This window comes from Chiroxiphia lanceolata, chromosome 3 (genome assembly GCF_009829145.1).
Source record: "Chiroxiphia lanceolata isolate bChiLan1 chromosome 3, bChiLan1.pri, whole genome shotgun sequence".
Lineage (NCBI taxonomy): Eukaryota > Metazoa > Chordata > Aves > Passeriformes > Pipridae > Chiroxiphia > Chiroxiphia lanceolata.
The window spans coordinates 54,583,728-54,601,147 of record NC_045639.1 but is presented as its reverse complement, the minus strand read 5'-3'; the positions used below and the strand labels follow the sequence as shown (position 1 = coordinate 54,601,147).

Here is a 17,420-nt window from a genome sequence, read left to right as displayed (position 1 = left end):
TTATATCCAGGAAGTGGTACACACCACTCATTTTACTTCCAGAGAGGAATGTGTCTAACAAGGTAAGTGCTGCCAACACAGCCACTGGTAAAGATCTACAAGCAGGTATGTCTGAGCCTTGTTTCCACAGCAGAAGTAGCAGACCACTATCAGTGTTACTGCTGTCTTTATACTTGTGTACATTCCCCTTCTGGATGTTCATTCCAGAATAACTGTGGCAGTCTAACTATTAGAGGTAAAGATGCTTTATTTCAAACAATTGATTAAAATATAAATTCCACAGGAAAATGTTTTTCTTAATGTCTTTTTTTCCATACATCATTACATGTTCTTACATATGATTCGTACCCAAAATGAAATAAAACATCTTAAGATGAATTAATAAAAAGAAATAACTTAGAATAAAGAATTTTTCAAACAAGCTGTGGATAATGTTAGGCTGTATGTACTCTATATACTTCCCTCCAGGGGCAGTATCTTTATCTTTAAACGTGAAAATGAAATGTAGCATGGACAAATGATCTATTTCATTAAATAAAAAAGATTAATTTTTTATTTTGCATCATCATTATGATTTCTGTAAGAACATTAAGGAGGCAAAATTTACAATTCTAAATCAGTATTTGTCTTCATCAAGGTATTTTTGTTTTGTTGTAAGACAAGCAGTTTGTTGAACCCTTCTGACAATGCACTGCTGTCTTCGTCATCACTAAACGTAACCCAGTGACTGAAATCTTTCAGGTTGGGGTGTTTTAAATTCTCTGAAGTGTGTGCTGAAGAAGTAGCTGATGTTGCCTGTATGGAAAGAGGGCAGGAAGAAGGCACGTCCAGGTCCAAAAGACTGGTGTTCTCTGGAAGGGAGCTGGTATCCAAGCGTTGTGGAAGGCCCTGGATATTAGCATTCAGTTCTGCAGCAGTTGGTGTCAACAGTTTTGTTGTGCTGTTTCCTGGGCCGGTGGAGGCTGTAGGAGCTGAGCGAGCAAGGACATCAGTCTGGGAGCAGGACCCAGGGTTGTTGTTGTTGGAGTTGAACATTGACCCACTAAAAAGTGGGCTGTCACTGCTCTGGAGAACTTGCAGATGAAAAGCTGCAGGAGCAGACTTCTTCCTTCGTGGTGGCACCTTTGGGGCAAAGGGAACACTCTGGGGAGGCAGTACAATGGCCTCAGCCATGCTTGCTGAGGGGGGCTGCCTTTCAGTGTTTCCCCGGCTCTCCTGAGGCTTTCCAGCTTGTGGTGTTCTGGGTTTAGGGACTGGAGTGATCTTGGTTGGACAAAGAATAGCTCTGTCTTCTAGATGGGGCTCTAGCAAGCCAAAAGGAGACTGTACTGTCTGTTGGTCAAACTGCTCTTCTGTAGACGTTGCCTGAGGGGGAAAAGGAAGAAGAAATGTGAGAAAAAAATGGGTACCTTAAAGTTTGAGTCACTACTGTTGCAAGTCTTATGGATGGCGTTATGAAGAGAAACTGGCTGTCCTGGAAGGAAAAAAAAAAAACCAGTCCAAAGAGGAGGCTTGACAGCACAGTTCTACGCTGTACCTGCTGGGCTCTGTGCTCATGCATTGTGCCTTGCACCTGTGTTCATTTAGAGAGAGCTATTTGAGGACAGCCTGTTCGCTCCCTGTGTGAGAAATACATCTCTTTCTGACCATCTCCCTTTCACATTAGGATTTTGCTCTGGGACAAATCAACACAGTTCTGCAAAGAGTTATTTATTTGTGACATCTCTCCACTGACTAGTATTATTTAAGCAAGAATGCATAGGGAGGCCTAAATTAATGGGCACGTGCCTTTGGGTATATCCTGATAGGTAAGAATGAAGGACAATTAGCTAATGCTAACCCAATAAATGCATTAATGGCTCTGCCCTGTCTCAGTGATGCTAGAAACTGAAGATTAAAGTAAGCTCTCAAAGTACAGTCTAACATATATCCACCATTTAAAAATATATAAATAATGAGCCCAGCTCAGTCTAAGAGGGCAAGGGCTCCTTCAGATTTCTCACACTTGGTGTGATTGAATGCAAGCATTTAAATTCTTTATTACTCTTGCATAGAATTAAAAGATAATATAATTCTAATGCAGGCAAAATATTTACTCTGTATTTCATGATTGACATATCCCCGCCACTTCTGTCTATATGCTGTTGTTAAGTTGCCTACATTTGACTGCACGCTCTTTTAGTGAGGTGGATTGGGTAAAGGTTTTCAAGTACACAACTCCCATCTGACCTCCCTCAGGCGGAGGAAGGAGTGGAATTCCAAAGCAGAATCAAACTGAAATGGATCTATTCCTGCAGAAGCTCTCACATAACTAACACCAAAATAGCAATCCCTCTCAGCACCTTTCAGGAGTGACCTGGGAATGGTGACAAAACAAACAAACTGACCACTACTTGGCACGTGCTTTCTCGTGGGTTTTTCTTTTGTTTGGGTTTTTGTGTGTGTGTTTTTTGCTTTTTTGTGTGTGTGTCTTTTTGGTTCATTGGTTGGTTTGGTTTTGTTTGGTTTGTTTGGGGGTTTTTTGTGTTGTGTTTTGGGGGTTTTTTTGTTTTGTTTTGTTGGGGTTTTTTTGTTTGTTTGTTTTTGTGAATCTGCTAAGTAAAGATGGCACAAAGTCCATTATAGAGAAGGGGTGAATGCCTTTAAGACAGGAAGGTAAGGCAGGAGCCCTGACAACTCAGAATAGAGTTTTCTTAGCAGAGGTTCTGTTAAAGGAAGAATATAAAAGGTTATATTTGTCTTTCTCTGGTACTTAAATTGCTTTCAACATTAAATAATTATTTCAGCAGCTCTAGAGGTGAACTATTATCTTCACTGTAGAGACCTGACAGTGATTAAAACCTGAACACCTACAGGTTTGTATTTTTAAGAACCTGAACTCTTGAGTAGACTCCAAAATTCAAATTGAAAGGCTGAATCCCATTATAAGGTGTGCAAGAAAAGCGAGGACACAGGATGCAGAACTGATGAAGAAGCTGCCTCAAGTCATTACAGAGTAAATCACTCATGGTCAAAAGTAAACACTGTGATGAAGAAGAGGTGAGTCTTAAATCCTGAGAAGGTTTAGACAAACCAGAAAAAAGGTAACAAAATCTACGAGAATGAACTGACAAACAGAAAAGCGGAATATGGCTCTCTTTCCAATCTTTCTAACATTTTATGCAAAATCATTTCAGTGCCTGCTGACGTGACAGGACTTCATACAAACTGTTTAACAGCCTACCCCTCCTGCCATTGTTCACATTGGGTAATGGAGGCTGGATGCATTTGGCTGCAACTGTCTTACATTTTCCACCTTGACTCCAGTCCTTTGCAGGGGTACTGGCTTCTTCGGAGTTGGAACTTTGGGTGGTGGACGGTGAGGCACAGGCACTGGTCCTGCCTGTGACCCTTGAAATGATGCTGACTTTAGGACGCTGGGAAGAGGCTCAGGTTTCGTGAAAGTCTGGTTTCTGCTTGGAACAGGCTTTACTGCATCTTCCTGTAGTCCTGAAAAGCAAAACCAAATACGGCATCTCAGCCTGATCAGAATGCAGCTTCAAGGTATTTTCTTTCACGATCATCTTTCCCATAATGTTCAGGCCTAAAGGGCTGACTCAGGCCAAGAAGGTAGGTTTTAGAAATAAGCACTGACCTTTGCAATTCTATCACATTTGTGATAAGCCGTTAGGGAAGAACTCCCATCTGAAATAATTTTATGCCGAACTAGCAGTACTATGCCACCATTTGGCCAAGTGGAAAAAACACTGGCTGGGGGTTCAGGAGTACTGGCCTAAAGTCCTGAGTCCATTTTTGCCCCAGTCTGAAAAGTCAAGATAATGATACCAAGCATGTCTTGTAGAGTACTTTGGGAAAAACTGTGAATGCCAACTGGTGGTACAACATAAGGGACTGAAAGTGATGCTAACCAGACTAGTTTTCTCATCCACCCCAAGAGAAATGCTTAATGTGAATTTCAAAAGTAATGGGAAGTAAATCTGATTTCAAAATTAAATGAACAGCACTGAGGAACAAACAGAAGAATTTATGCCTTTATGATATTTCTAAATAAATGGAATTAGTCCAGACTACATTTGTTCTATTTATAAATGAAAAGACTCTCCTAAACTGAGAGTCTTGCAAACTCAGGTAGCCATTTTCATTCATGCAGCGTCAGCAGAAAGACTGCATGCAACCCTGGAGGGTACATTCACAGTACCTAAGCTAGTTTCCTGCTCTAACTTGCCCTTGCAAAAGGCTCTTTTCTCCAGGGACTGGATAGAGAGCCTAAACACAGAGTAGCCTGTTAGCATAATTATTCAAGCTGAAGTGCTGCAAGCTTCTATCTAGGTTACAACTATACTTGCTGTCCAAATGTGAACAGAATCCAGGTTATTTCTCCTGCAGCTGTATTTGCTCTGTAGTTCTGCTTGGAATAATAAGCATTCACTAAATAGAGCAGCAAATATCTTTTATGCAACTCTGAGCTAACACAGGCACCACTTACTTTAGTAAGATCCCATCTTTATATTTTAATTTTTCTGACTAAATCTGGACATAAATAACCTAAGGTGCTCCTAGCAGCAGGTTCTACAACAAAATATAAAACTTTAATCATCTTCAGAAAAGGTTAATGTTACCAGAACTGACAGAGAATACCATGTACAATTTTGCAAGAATGTGTTCAGGTGAAATTCTGAATAGAAATATGTGCATCTGGGCTATGATGAGATGGATGAATACACCTACAGTTTTCTTTATTTAAAGAGTTTTAGAAGTCAGTAAGAAAGCTGTGCTCACCTCCTTTGGCTTCCATAAGACATCTAATAGCTTCTTCTGCTTCCTCAGCTGTGGTGGTTTTGATCTGCTTGACATTGTAAGGTTTGCTTATTCCAGTCCGGACTTTAGGCTTTAAAAAAAATATGAGAATGAGTAATCTTGAGAGAATTGATTTTTCTTGTACACCTGTAATTTTACAGCTAAGATCATACACCTGTAAAATTCTGTTCTTGCCAGTGGCAATTCAGAATTTAGTATAAATTAACTTAAGAATCTTTTGGCAAATATTACATTTTTGCTACCAGCACTATTCTCTCTCTTTGGCCTTCCTAACTCCTGGCACTTTATTAACTTTTTTCTAGTGTCTAGCAGGGCCTGCAGTCTAGTATTACAGTACTAGAAGTTATCTTAGCATTTTCAGCTCAGACATGTGATGGACTTCCTTCCTTGTAATGACAGGTGCATCCTGTACGTGATGCTCAGTGTCAGTGTAGATGGAAGAGATCAGGACAATGGCAAGAGGCCATGCTGAGCAGCAGGACTCACTGGCTGCTGAGGGGCTCCAGGTAGCAGCTTTGCTGTTGCCAGGATGGAGCAGGTGGAATGGCTTCCTGGAGAGAGGGAACCATCTGAGGGGGGCTTTTTGCCTGATGTTCCGGCTGAAAGAGGAATAAAAATAGCTTTTTACATTCAAGAGCTGGTACAACATTTTATCTGCAACGGAGCAAAAACAATGTGCTTGGAAACTGTTTGTGATAAATAAAAGAGATGAAGAGATGCCATCACCCTCCCTGCTCCTCCAGGGACAGACACATTAAGCAAGACCTTCCTGTAGGACACTGAGGACCTTGAGTCCCTCTGCGTGAGTGCCAAGAGTCAGACACTTTAATCTAGGCAGACTGATGTGCTTAACAGTCACTGGTCTAATCTAAGGTGAAAAAAAAAATCTCAACACAGAACAAAATGCTGAAATCTTGAACTATTTCAGGAAGCAGTTTCCTAGTTAGTCTTGCTTTCATTTAATTTTACTCAGAAATGAATGGGAATAATCCTTCTAACAGGGAGCCTGACAGAACCTTTAATTTAAGACTGGAAAATGTACACAAAAGAGAGATTTTTGGGCTGCAAGAAAAACATGATGTGTAGCTTGTCTAAGACAGAAAGCAAAGATGATCTTGCTGATCTCACAATCAGCATTCACCAAAAAGTAGCCATAGAAAAGGAGCAGCACAGCACTGATGGCATTTCAGGTGTGCAGAGCTTAGGTAAAGAGCATCACTTCCCCTTTGTGCCTCACTGAAAATCATAAACCACTGTGCATTTCTTTCATAAACACAAAAGCAAGCAAGAATTGCTAGCAAAGAAGGAAAGGAAAAACTGTTCAGAACGAGTATTTTGTCAAAGCTTTTTATAAGTATGATTACAATTAATTCAGAAACCATGAAACTGTAAGAAAACACTCACTGACTTTGGAAGTCAGTAGGCATAAATACCAATATTTTTATTGCCACGAAGTGGCTGCTCAACTCACTAACCCGAGTGATGAGTTCGTGTGAAACATATAGGCCATTCTGTCCTTACTAAAGGCACTTCTTTTGTGGAATATCTGTCATTCTAGAGACAAACTTCTCCCAGTACTAACAGCAGCCATACTCAAGCTGAAACAGGCTGGGAGGCAAGTACAAGTACCTCAACAGCCTGACGTTTCAGAACAAGAAATAGCAGGCAAAACCTGTTCAGCAGGGGCCAACACAGCATTAAAGAAGGTTAAACTCACCAGGAGGTGGAGGCCTCTGTGGCGGCTGAAGTGGCCGAGGCCTGGTAGGAATGGACAGAGACCTGCTTGGAATCCGGCGGTGGCATTCCCCACTTGCCTCCAGCTCCCGCTTCAAATCAGCCAGGTCTGTATCATCTATGGAAAATTTTTGAAGTATTTTTATTAGATACTCATTGGGTGAAATGCACCAAATCCAAGTGATCCGGAGAGAGGTGACTGTGAATGGCTCACCTCAACCAGGTATCTCAGCAACACAACACGGCTCCTTTCATATTGTTTTGTTCTCCTCCAGTGTCTGCCTGCTCCCACTGCAGGAAACGTCTACCCTTTTGTCAAATGCTTCTCTCTCTCTCCTTTTCCACCATTTATTAACTGTTTGTACCAACACAAAGACTTGCTTGCATCTGATTTCAGGGTTACTAGTCACCTTGTTAGATTCTGAGCTTTTTACAGCCAGACTTGGTGGCAACCTGCTCTCATTCAAACTCCAAACACAGGAATTTCATCTGAGGATTAGACACCTTTTCATCTCTGCTTTTTTTTTCATCTCTGCTTTCCAGCAACATCTCCTAATAGGTACACCTGCCTCAGTCTGCTAGACTTTGACTGCACCTTCCATCACTAACTAATTACTCAGTCTTTCATCTCATCTAAGCCTCTCTGACAGCTGTAGAGGGGAGAAGTAAGGATTGCTTTATTGTCCCTGTCTGCTATAGTGAAGATTTTCACTTCAATCCTCTTGCCCTGCCATGGCTGCCCTGCCTCTGTTCTTTAGGGCTCCAAGATTCACCGGGTTTAGTTTTGTTCCTGTGGTTTGGAGGAGATGGGGAAGGAATTGTGTAGCAGCAGTCTCTCATACTTCAGGCATTTTTAAACAAGTTGTTGTTTTTCAGAAAGCTTTGTTCTGCAGGGAATACCAAGCTGCCTCACAGCCTCCTACTCCCACTCAGCAGAGGATGGCATCCAGAGAGACAGAGCCTGTCATCTGCCCAGCCCACCCTCCCTCTTCTCTGCATTTTCAATACTTCTGAGCTGCAGATATGGGCTCATCGGTAGGATCCAAGCAGTCATGCAGGCACTTAGAAGCACGGTTTGAAGTTCTGGCAGTGAAACTGAACATGAAAAAACCAGCCATCACCACCCAATCCCTTTCCCCAAAAGGCTGCTGGCAGAGACATCAATTTCGTGAGGCTATGCCCTTCTCTGACCTCAGAAACACACATACACACTGTCGTGCCTGTCACTGGTTTCCAGCTGTGTCTAACACCAGCTACACAATCATCATACCTTCAATTAGGAGTTACTGAGGCAGAATTGGAAGCTTATGGAGGCATCTGAAATTGCAGACACTTTAAGATGAATTGAATATATCATATTTTGAGTTGTGTGAGATCATGACACCATCCTGACCTCCTTCAAACTATACTCCATAATCTCTATTTACTTTGTGATATTTTTTAAGGGGAAGAGTTAATGTGGGTGACAAGAGTCACTGCAGTTCTCTGTGGCTTAATGAATCATCACACAGTAGGCCAGAGGTGCTTGGAGGGCAAGGCACCCTATAATAAAAGTGATTGGCTTCACAGTATTTAATAATGATTCCTTGACTCAGGGCTAGGTTTCTGGGTCTGGCCATGCTGCACCAAGCCTATGACTCAAGATGGGCAAGAAAGCCATATAAATCACTGTTGGAAAATCTGTCTATGTAAATGTAGGAATTTCATTTTATCTTTTTGAACTCTACTTCTGACTCAACCTTTGGAGGTATTAAAGTTTTCACTGTTATGTCAGAGGACAAAGCACTTCTGAGAGAGTGGAGAATCACAGCTACTGAATCACTTGGTGTCGCAATCAAGTGTTTAATACGCAACCCAGCCTGTCAATGCTTGGCCACTAAAGCATGTCCTGATCACATCCCACTGGCTTAGCTAGTTCTTGGTGCAGTTTTTGTCAGTATTCTCTTCACAGCTTTATCTTCTCTTACCGAATCATGTCACAATAATGTGCAAACAAGCCATGTGACCAAAACAAAAGTTAACAGACTTATGAAGTACTACAAGAATGAATATATATTTTCTGTGAACCTCACCTTCCTCAGAAATAAATCAAATGGGAACAAAGGAGAAACTTTAGGCCTCTCAAGTAATATGAACAAAACAACCTCCCAGCTTACACCTGACTGCTTTAACACTGCTACTCAAAGGACAGAGTTGAGCCTATCACTGAATCAAACAGGATTCCTTTGGTTTGATTTTGCACTGGGCCTAAGAAAACAACATACAATCTTTTGTTACCTGCTCTGGTACCAAACAATATCAAGTGGATAAAAAGACTTAGTTTCTCATGGCTATAAAACAGCATTTTTCAGCACTCTTGCCTTGCTCTGGGCTAGAGAGAAGGAGAATCTAAGCTTTATTGCTGTTATGCCTGAGGGCCTCAGTTACAGTCACTAACTCAACGGGAGTTGAGCATGAATAGCTACTACAGGAGGACCTAGAATGAAAATAAAAATGAATAGGAAAATACAACAGGAGAACAACAACAAACCTTCAGGTCTTACTTTAAGGAAGGTAGATACTTCACCTTTATACAGCCGTGGGTTTTGTCCAGATTTGTTTGAAAGAGCTACGGATGCACAATGTCCAGATCCATCAGACATATCTTCTGCTGTGTCTGCTACTAGGTATTGACACAAAGCATCATCTAAATAATCATCTTCATCCTCTATATCACCTGGATTAAAATATTAGATAACACAGAATTAGTGAGCAAATGCATTCTCTATCTCTCCATACTACCAGTGAATTAACCTATACTATCAATTAATTTAATACATAGGCTGGGCAAGATTCTTGTGTAACCAACCCATGTGTTTCATTACAGTGTGTCTCTATACAGACAACTGTACCATACACTGAATTTGCTAACATATATCAAAACACTAAATTGATAGGATGATCTAAGTAACAGGTCTCTGCCAAGGCACAGTGCCAGGTCACGACTTTAGTTATAATCCTCTCTTTAAAAAGTGTGGCTTCGTTACAAATCAAGATACAACTGACACTCACACTGTATCTTCCCTGTGCAACCAAAGTCAGTGAAGCAATTTCTCACAACTTTGCTTAGAAACCTGTTGCTTACCTTCTGAGTCATAGTCCAAACTTGAAAAGTCAAAATTTTCTTCCAGAAGATGGGAATTTGCTGTGGGGGACATGGGGACAATGCTGTCCCGTTTTCGAGCAATTTCCTCATGAAGGCCCTTTAGCCAGTCTTTAGTCTTGGGCTGGATCTTCACTGTTCTGCCTCTAACCTAATGCAAAGAAAGAATTGTTCCCCTTTGCCAAGCAACTTCACAAAACAAGAACACCTGAACAAAATAAGCAAATGTTGTCTGCTGTACAATTGCTTCAGAAACTGATGCAACTTCAGAAGCTAAATGAAAAGGAAACACTCTTCCTACCCCCATAACCCTGTTTTCAGACTGTAGTAATATTCTTGAAAGAAAATGAACTTCACAGCTCAAAAGCACTGCTGCTGCATTTGGGAAATACTGGAGAAATAGGTGAAACATCAAATATCATCAAAAGGATACTATGATAGTAATATTGGTGTGGGAGGTTTCAATTTTTGAGTCAGCAGTTTTAAAACACACAAGAGTTTGTTGCCTGCTGCCATCTGTAAGGAGACTCTCTGATCATATATGGTTGATGTATAGGTGAAAGTATATTATTAAACAGGTTAGGACTACTGCTGTCTACCTGTGTTGCTCTATGACATTTGGGGTGAAATGTATCCAAGCCATCAGGATATATTATGACAGGAAAACTAGCTTAAAAAGTTCTCAGCCCAGGTTCCCAGCACCTTCACACACTGTGCATATACAATTGTGTTTCAGTCCATGCTATCAATGGCATGAGTCAAATTAAAAGAGAAAACTGCAAATATTAAAGAAGAATGAGGGTTAAATCCATTACTTCAGGGTTGAGTTTACAGGGCAGCCCCACAAACAGTTTTGTCAGCAAAAATGAGGGGGTTGATGAATTGCAGAGTACATGTGTGGGAAGGAAGAGCACGGGACGGGAAGGTAAACGCGTGCCTACTGCTAATGCTGAATTTGCCATGGAGGCCAATGAATCATGTTGTTCTAGCTTGGTAGAAGGAGTTTATTTGATAACTTAAGAGAAATGAAAAATCTCCAAACCACAATCATGAGGATGCTTTGGCAACAGTATAAAGTCACACAGAATCTCAGGAGAACTTCTTCAAGTGCCAGAACAATGACCAAGTCCATGTATTCTGCAGTGGTATCAGAGGCCAGATCCTAAGAACTGCTTAGGAGCTCCATGAAAGATCACCTCATGCCATCCTGAAACTGAAATACTGCATTGAAAGCCTCAGCAGTGGTGAAATCTAAGGACTTTGTGAGCACTAACTTCCTTTGAAATAATGCTACTTGATTTACCTAGAAACTCAACTACCTTATTCTAAGCAGCCACTTTTGAGAAATTTGTTATGAAATTATTGTTATAGGTTTGAGAGAATCTTACTTTGACACCATCTATATCCATAACATGAAGAGCTGACTTGCTGTCTGCAAATGTCACCAGCATTTGACCTCCGATGATCCTAGTGAAAAAAGGCAGAGGAGAAAAAACAGTGCATTTTACTCCACAATTGCATAAAACCCTTAAAGGCAAGTATGACAGTTTTTTATCCTATATAGATATATATCTCGTATGATATATAATATATATGTATCATATATATATATATATGATACATATATAGCTATGTATTTGGTTTTAGTTGTATTTTCCTTACAATTCTATTTTTTGGGGAGGAGTAGGTGATCTGTGAATCCCACTTCTCTCCCTTCCTCCCTTGTGTGACCCCAGCACCCTGTCCTTTACTGGATTGCTCCTGAAGCAGCAGTACAAACATCCCAACAGCTGTTGACGGGGCATCCAGTCCAATATCCCTCTGTACTAACTTCTATGGCTCTGCATACCCTCACCTCAGAGGACATGTTCCCAAAGACTAGTATACCACCAAGATCTAAAGCAATTAAAACTAACTAAACCAAAACCACCAAAGCATGTTCTTTTCTTGCTCATTTTCTTCACAAGCAAGGTGATGCTGCTGTTCCTGCAGGGCTGCTTTTGAACCCTCAGTTTATATTGGTACTTCACAAAACTACACAACAACAGGTTATCAGCTTTCTCCATTAATAAATGGATCCAATACAACATAAACAAGTTTCTGGTGGTGTTTCCCAGAGGTCAACTGTTAGGTCTTTTGCCTGTATTCCTCAAAACAGAAGTCTCATAGCTGTGCTGGAGCCCTGTACAGAATCAATCAGAATGAAATTAAGCTGCTCTGCCAGAAGGTATCACACTCTCCCTCTCAAACACAGCACGCGACAGCACTGCAAGAAGCTGTACTATTACCAAAACAGCAGTAGACCCCCAACAGAAAGGAGACCCAGCCAGGAAATCCTACTGAGTGTAAAAGAGTTGTGGAAGAGAGCAGATCTCCTCAGAAGAGGTGAAGCAGGGCCCAAAGACCCACCAGAAACAGAAATGCATGGAAGTGAGGCCTGAATCTAAAGGTGATAATTTACATCAAAGCCTCTGCTTTATGATGCTGTCCTGAATAAAATTCTCTTCCACTCAGCCAAGAGAGTTGTTAGACTATTTCTTTAACAGGTTGTTGTGAGGTATAAGGTATTCAAAATATTTGTATTACATTTCTAATGAAGAATTCAACATGCAGGAAAGGAATTAAACATAGTACCTTCCAAAACAAAGTTAACTCTGTCAGGATAAAAGGGATTTTCTAGTCTGTGCTTTTAATAGATAACATGCCATTTCAGATCCCAAACTTACCTGACCAGAACAACAGTGCCATAATCCTCAAACATTTGCATAAGCTCTGTACGCAAGTCCTCAGGAAATTCATTTTTCTCTTCAGGTGTTGGTGATAGCAGATTTACCACTACTGTGGCATCTAGTGGTCCCTGGAAAGATGACACTTCCCGGAAAACACTCTCACGGGCAGCTTCATTAACCTCCTGAACTTCCACTTCTACAATAGCTAACACTGGCCTACGTGAAACAAAGGAAAAATGCTTATTTAAAAATAAGAAATGCTTATATAAATCTAAAGTCTATTTCAAGAAGTAGGGCAGGTAAGCTTCATTTTTCCTGTAGTGGTCAAGATCATGCTTTGAGCACTATTAATCATATTTCCCAGCCCTGCATTACCTGAATGTAACAGTGAGGACACACCATAAAGGATTTTAAATAACAGTTGTATGTAGCACTTTTGGCAAACCCGCAGACTAAAAATACCAGGATATTTCACTCATTATCAAACAGCTGTGTCCCAAAACCTCTATAGATCAGGATGGAAATGTATTATTTTCTGTTAGACAAGGCCACATAAAGATATCTTCTTCCAAAAATTAAGGACAAGCTACTCTAAGTGTATAAGGTTTTTATGTAGCAAATATATGTCAATCATTATAAGCTCCCAAGGCTGCAAACTTGGTTCTTGAGCCATTTCTTACAAATTACCTCTCTGTGTGTTAGATCTGAATAAAATTGAGAGAGCTGTCTGAAAGAGTAAAACTCATCTCAGTGGAAGCAATCCACATTCTCAGATTTCCACCTGCACATACACACAGAGCAGTAATGGGAATGGCTGCTCTTATAACTATGTTAAAATTGCTGCCTCCTAGTTTTAATAGACCTGGCTCTTGAATACTCATTACCAGGGCATAAGAAAGCAACAACAGCAAAGCTAGAAAGGGATAGTAAAGGGGAAAAATGTATAGGAAGCATTAACTATTTCCTTAAGCACTGTGAATCATAATGCGTTTCCATATGTCACAAAGATACAGCTATGCCCTTTTTCTAGCACAGACTTCGGGAAAGAAAACCTGCTGACTGTAATTAAAAAGCAGTATTTGCAACCAAGTTTGCTGAAACAGAAAGCCATGTATAACAGCCATGTTTCACAGATTGCATCCTCAGGGTCCTGTATAATGAGTGCAGTAGCTCCACTGTGCTTTTTGGAACACAGCAATGTCAAAGCCTTGACACAGATAAATTGATTGCAAGAGGCATGTTCTTCCATTGCTGGAGGAATACAGAACAGTCCTTGCATGCAAGAGCACCATGAGAAGCACAAAGACAGCTCCTGGGGGTCAGTGAGCACTGCTAGGAGGAACAATCAATGCTACAATTGTAGCATTTCCACAGGGCATGCAAGGGGTGAGACAAATATTATTCTGAATGCAAGGGACCTTTCAAAGTGTATTTATTACCAAAATTGTTTCTCAGAAGTGAAGCAGAGAACAAGTTTAACAAAGAAAGGTCATTCATATCCCCAAAGAGAAGTTAATGATATGGATCAACCAGAAGCATTGGTCTTTGATTTTTCTTCCTTCTCCCATCTCCATTTTTAAGGGAGGTGAGGAAGACCCACACTTGACTACTGTGAAGAGGTCAAACCTGGCTCTATGTGGCCTGTCTTACACCTGTTCAGGTCACACAGTCCCAACCTCCTCCTCTCCTGCAGGAAGCTGAATGGAAGTCCATCAGAGCAGCTTCCTGAGCTGTCAGAGCTTTCTGAAACCAAGCAACAGAAAGCCCTGTTTTCTACACCTGTTGCTGCAACTTATCCAGTGTTTGTTGAGATCACAGTGCAACAGAAATAAATACAACTGTAGATACTTGCCACCCTGGTATAAAACCCACTATGAGGGGAAAAACAGGTACTGAACACAGAATAAGGGTGTAATTCCTGTTATAATTAGACTTGGTCCCTCACTCTGAAGGTGCAATTCAGTTTGACACAATCTAATCTGGCAGTCCTTTCTCTGATTGTTTGCGTAGGACTTTACCTGTGGTCTGATGCTTGCAGCTCTGCTCTCCCATAATACATCAAGGCTCCAGGGGTCCAGGTGTGCCTCACTTTAGTATCACCATTCAGATCACTGTCTAGAAGATTGATCTCTCCAGCTATGCAGGACAAAACATGATTTAAAACTCACTCAAAACTAGTTTTACTAACAGTTAAACACTATTTTATTAGAATGCTCTTCACAGACCCCAGTAGTGGGAGGTGGTTTTTTTTTGTTCTTGTATATAACATTCCAGGAAGAGCTTTTATCCTAAAAGATTTACAAATTAGGGAGTAGAATGAAAAAATACAGAAAGGACTGGGATTGCAACCAAGACAGCTGATCACTAGAATAAGAAACTTGCAAAATGGTTGACCTGAATGTCACCCAATTAATTACCTGTACTCTCTCTCTTTTCTGGGTTGATAGAGTCTTATTAGTATTTTGCCTCCTGTCCCATTACTGAACATGGAAACTGTACTTGGAAATGACATTGCAAATCTGAATATTACACAGGTACTGGAGAAATAATACACAAGAGGTGGGAGAAAGCAAACCCATGCACATCCAGTCTCCAAATACTTCTTTTGCAATGCATTAAGGTGACAGAAAGTGCTCCAGACATTATGCTAGAGTGAGGTATTCTATTGTTGTTAATAACAGGAAAGTTTTTAGGTCACTGTTTGGGCAAATGGATAACTATCTCTTTTCTGTTGAGCTGAAAATGAGTTAATATGGAATATGGCATTTCTGCTGAATCACTCACACTGGGGCTACACTTCTTTCTCAGAAAGCAAGTAGTCTTTTAGCCTATAACAGTAAGAAGAAGCAACACAAAACAATTAGAACTGAGAGGCAGAAGAGCCTTGCCACCAGCAGTAAAGGAGAGGAACTCTAGTAGTGAACTAAGAAAAGCTTTGCAGGGCTTGGAAGTTGGGTGAACAGATAAGGGGTCAGTAATATACCCGCGTGAAATAGCTGTGAGAGGCCTACAAGCTCTAAAGAAAGAAACCTGCCTTGACTCTTGCAGACCAGCTAGTTAGATCCTACGTTCTGTGTGTATTCCAAATACTGAAGTCCCCCAGGGGCAAGCTTTGCCATACAAAATATGGAATATGCATCAAAAATGCAGAAGGGTGTTCCTTCTCTAAAATGAAAACAGTCAGCACAAGAGGGCTGTCTTAACTTCCTTATTATGTCTCACACAGCTTTTTTCCCCAGATTGCATCTCTTATCAATGGCTTAAGCTCCTCATTTTACTTTGTTTTTCATTCCTTAAATAAGAGTGCATAACTGTATCCCATTGACATGTACTCTCTGATTGCCCTATTTTTGCTTTGTAGTTTTTACACTTAACATAATCATGGTATGACTTAAATTCCAAGCAGAAGTTCCCAGGCATGTGAAAAATCACATTTGTAGGGATAGGCCAAATTAATTCTCCAGTGATTACACTTTTAATATGAATTCATTCAGTTTTAGAAACATTGGGGCATAGATTTTTCACAGACTGAGAAAATGGTTATGGTTATGAAAAACTGTCCCTGGATATGCAAAAAAATACTTCTTATTTTGTAACATTCCCTCAGGTCCTGTCACTGGTCCCCGCAAAGAGGAGATCAGTGCCTGCTCCTCCACTTCCCGTCATGAGGAAGTTGAAGACTGCAATGAAGTCTCCCCTCAGTCTCCTCCAGCTGAACAGACCAAGTGATCTCAGCTGCTCCTCATACGGCTTCCTCTCAAGGCCCTTCACCATCTTCGTTGCCCTCCTTTGGATGGTCTCTAAGAGCTTAATAACTTTCTTATATTGCAAGGACCAAACTGCACACAATATCCAAGGTGAGGCTGCACCACTGCAGAGCAGAGTTGGACAATCAGATAAAGAAGGAGGAAAGATCCTACGCACCTGTTTTTTCAAAAGGCAGTTTCTTTCTCCACCAAAGCACTCTGTCAGTCCATGCTGGAGTTCTGCACTTATCACTTGTATCATAAGCCTCTGAGCCAACATCATATTTATATGTTGGTCCAAAATTAATAGTCCCTTCATGGAAGTCTTTAAAAATCTATTAAAATAAATAATATCTCTTTGATTAAGTTACAGCTGAGGTAGGTCCCATTCTGAAGTATCAATTTCTTTGTACACAAATAACATACTGAGTTTTAAACAAAGTGTTACATTCATGTGCTACAAACAAGGGTCTGAAAACACAACTTCTTCACTCTCTCAAGGAACAAGACCAAGACAGCATGCAGGTATTCAAGAAAATTAGATATACTGCCTTACTTTTCCACTGGATTTTTGCTGTTGCAGTTGATCAAATTCCAAAAGTGTCTTCCAATCTTGACGTTTGAGAAAATAAAAGACTTCTTCGTATGTTAGATCAATGCGATAGTTAAAGTCACCACACCAGAAGACATAGTCATGTGAGAACATGCTCTGCCCCTAGTTCAGAGGTACAGAATACCGTTAATGTTAAATCACATTCATGAAAATACCTTTAAAATGCACTGAAATGTACAACTCAGTCTCTCTGAATTACTAAATAGTAGACCCACTTGTCACATTCTATTTGTTCAAATTCATCTTGTGGTAAAATACAATGGTTCCTTCACTGTCTTTGGCATCCTGCTGAGTTGAATTTTGTAAACAAGAGTGTCAGACTCTGACCCTTCTTTCCTGAAAGTATGTCTAAGTTGGAACCCAGCTTTATATTCACAATTTGGCTGTCATGAATATTCAAAATACATGTTTGTTTCCCTAACACATTCCACGTGTATATATTTGCATATTCTAAATATAACAGCAAATGTATTTCTGCTACCAAGGCACATTCAGCAACAAAGCTCCTGAGTAAGAACAAGCTCCAAATTTGATCTTATGTGCACGTCATAGTTTTATAAATGTATTGAAATAAAACGCCAATGAAAATTCACTCCAGTTCTAAATTTAGTATCCTGTCCTCTAACCAGTCTTCCCCG

The 17,420-nt window shown here is 40.5% G+C and overlaps 1 protein-coding gene across 5 annotated transcripts in view; it reads right to left on the bottom strand.

Moving 5' to 3' along the window:
• Nucleotides 1–229: 229 nt before the first annotated feature.
• The window catches only part of SYNJ2 (synaptojanin 2), a 69,276-nt gene continuing 52,085 nt past the window's right edge, over nt 230–17,420 (bottom strand). For all 5 annotated transcript variants that reach the window (XM_032683474.1, XM_032683476.1, XM_032683475.1 and 2 more), the window contains 12 exons: nt 16,726–16,884; nt 16,348–16,504; nt 14,442–14,559; nt 12,421–12,639; nt 11,083–11,161; nt 9,677–9,845; nt 9,119–9,268; nt 6,536–6,670; nt 5,305–5,417; nt 4,780–4,888; nt 3,287–3,489; nt 230–1,365 (listed from right to left, as the gene is read on the bottom strand). In XM_032683474.1, coding sequence (XP_032539365.1) covers nt 604–1,365; nt 3,287–3,489; nt 4,780–4,888; nt 5,305–5,417; nt 6,536–6,670; nt 9,119–9,268; nt 9,677–9,845; nt 11,083–11,161; nt 12,421–12,639; nt 14,442–14,559; nt 16,348–16,504; nt 16,726–16,884 — 2,373 coding nt within the window. In that variant the 3' untranslated portion in view covers nt 230–603. The remainder of the gene's footprint in view (nt 1,366–3,286; nt 3,490–4,779; nt 4,889–5,304; nt 5,418–6,535; nt 6,671–9,118; nt 9,269–9,676; nt 9,846–11,082; nt 11,162–12,420; nt 12,640–14,441; nt 14,560–16,347; nt 16,505–16,725; nt 16,885–17,420) is intronic.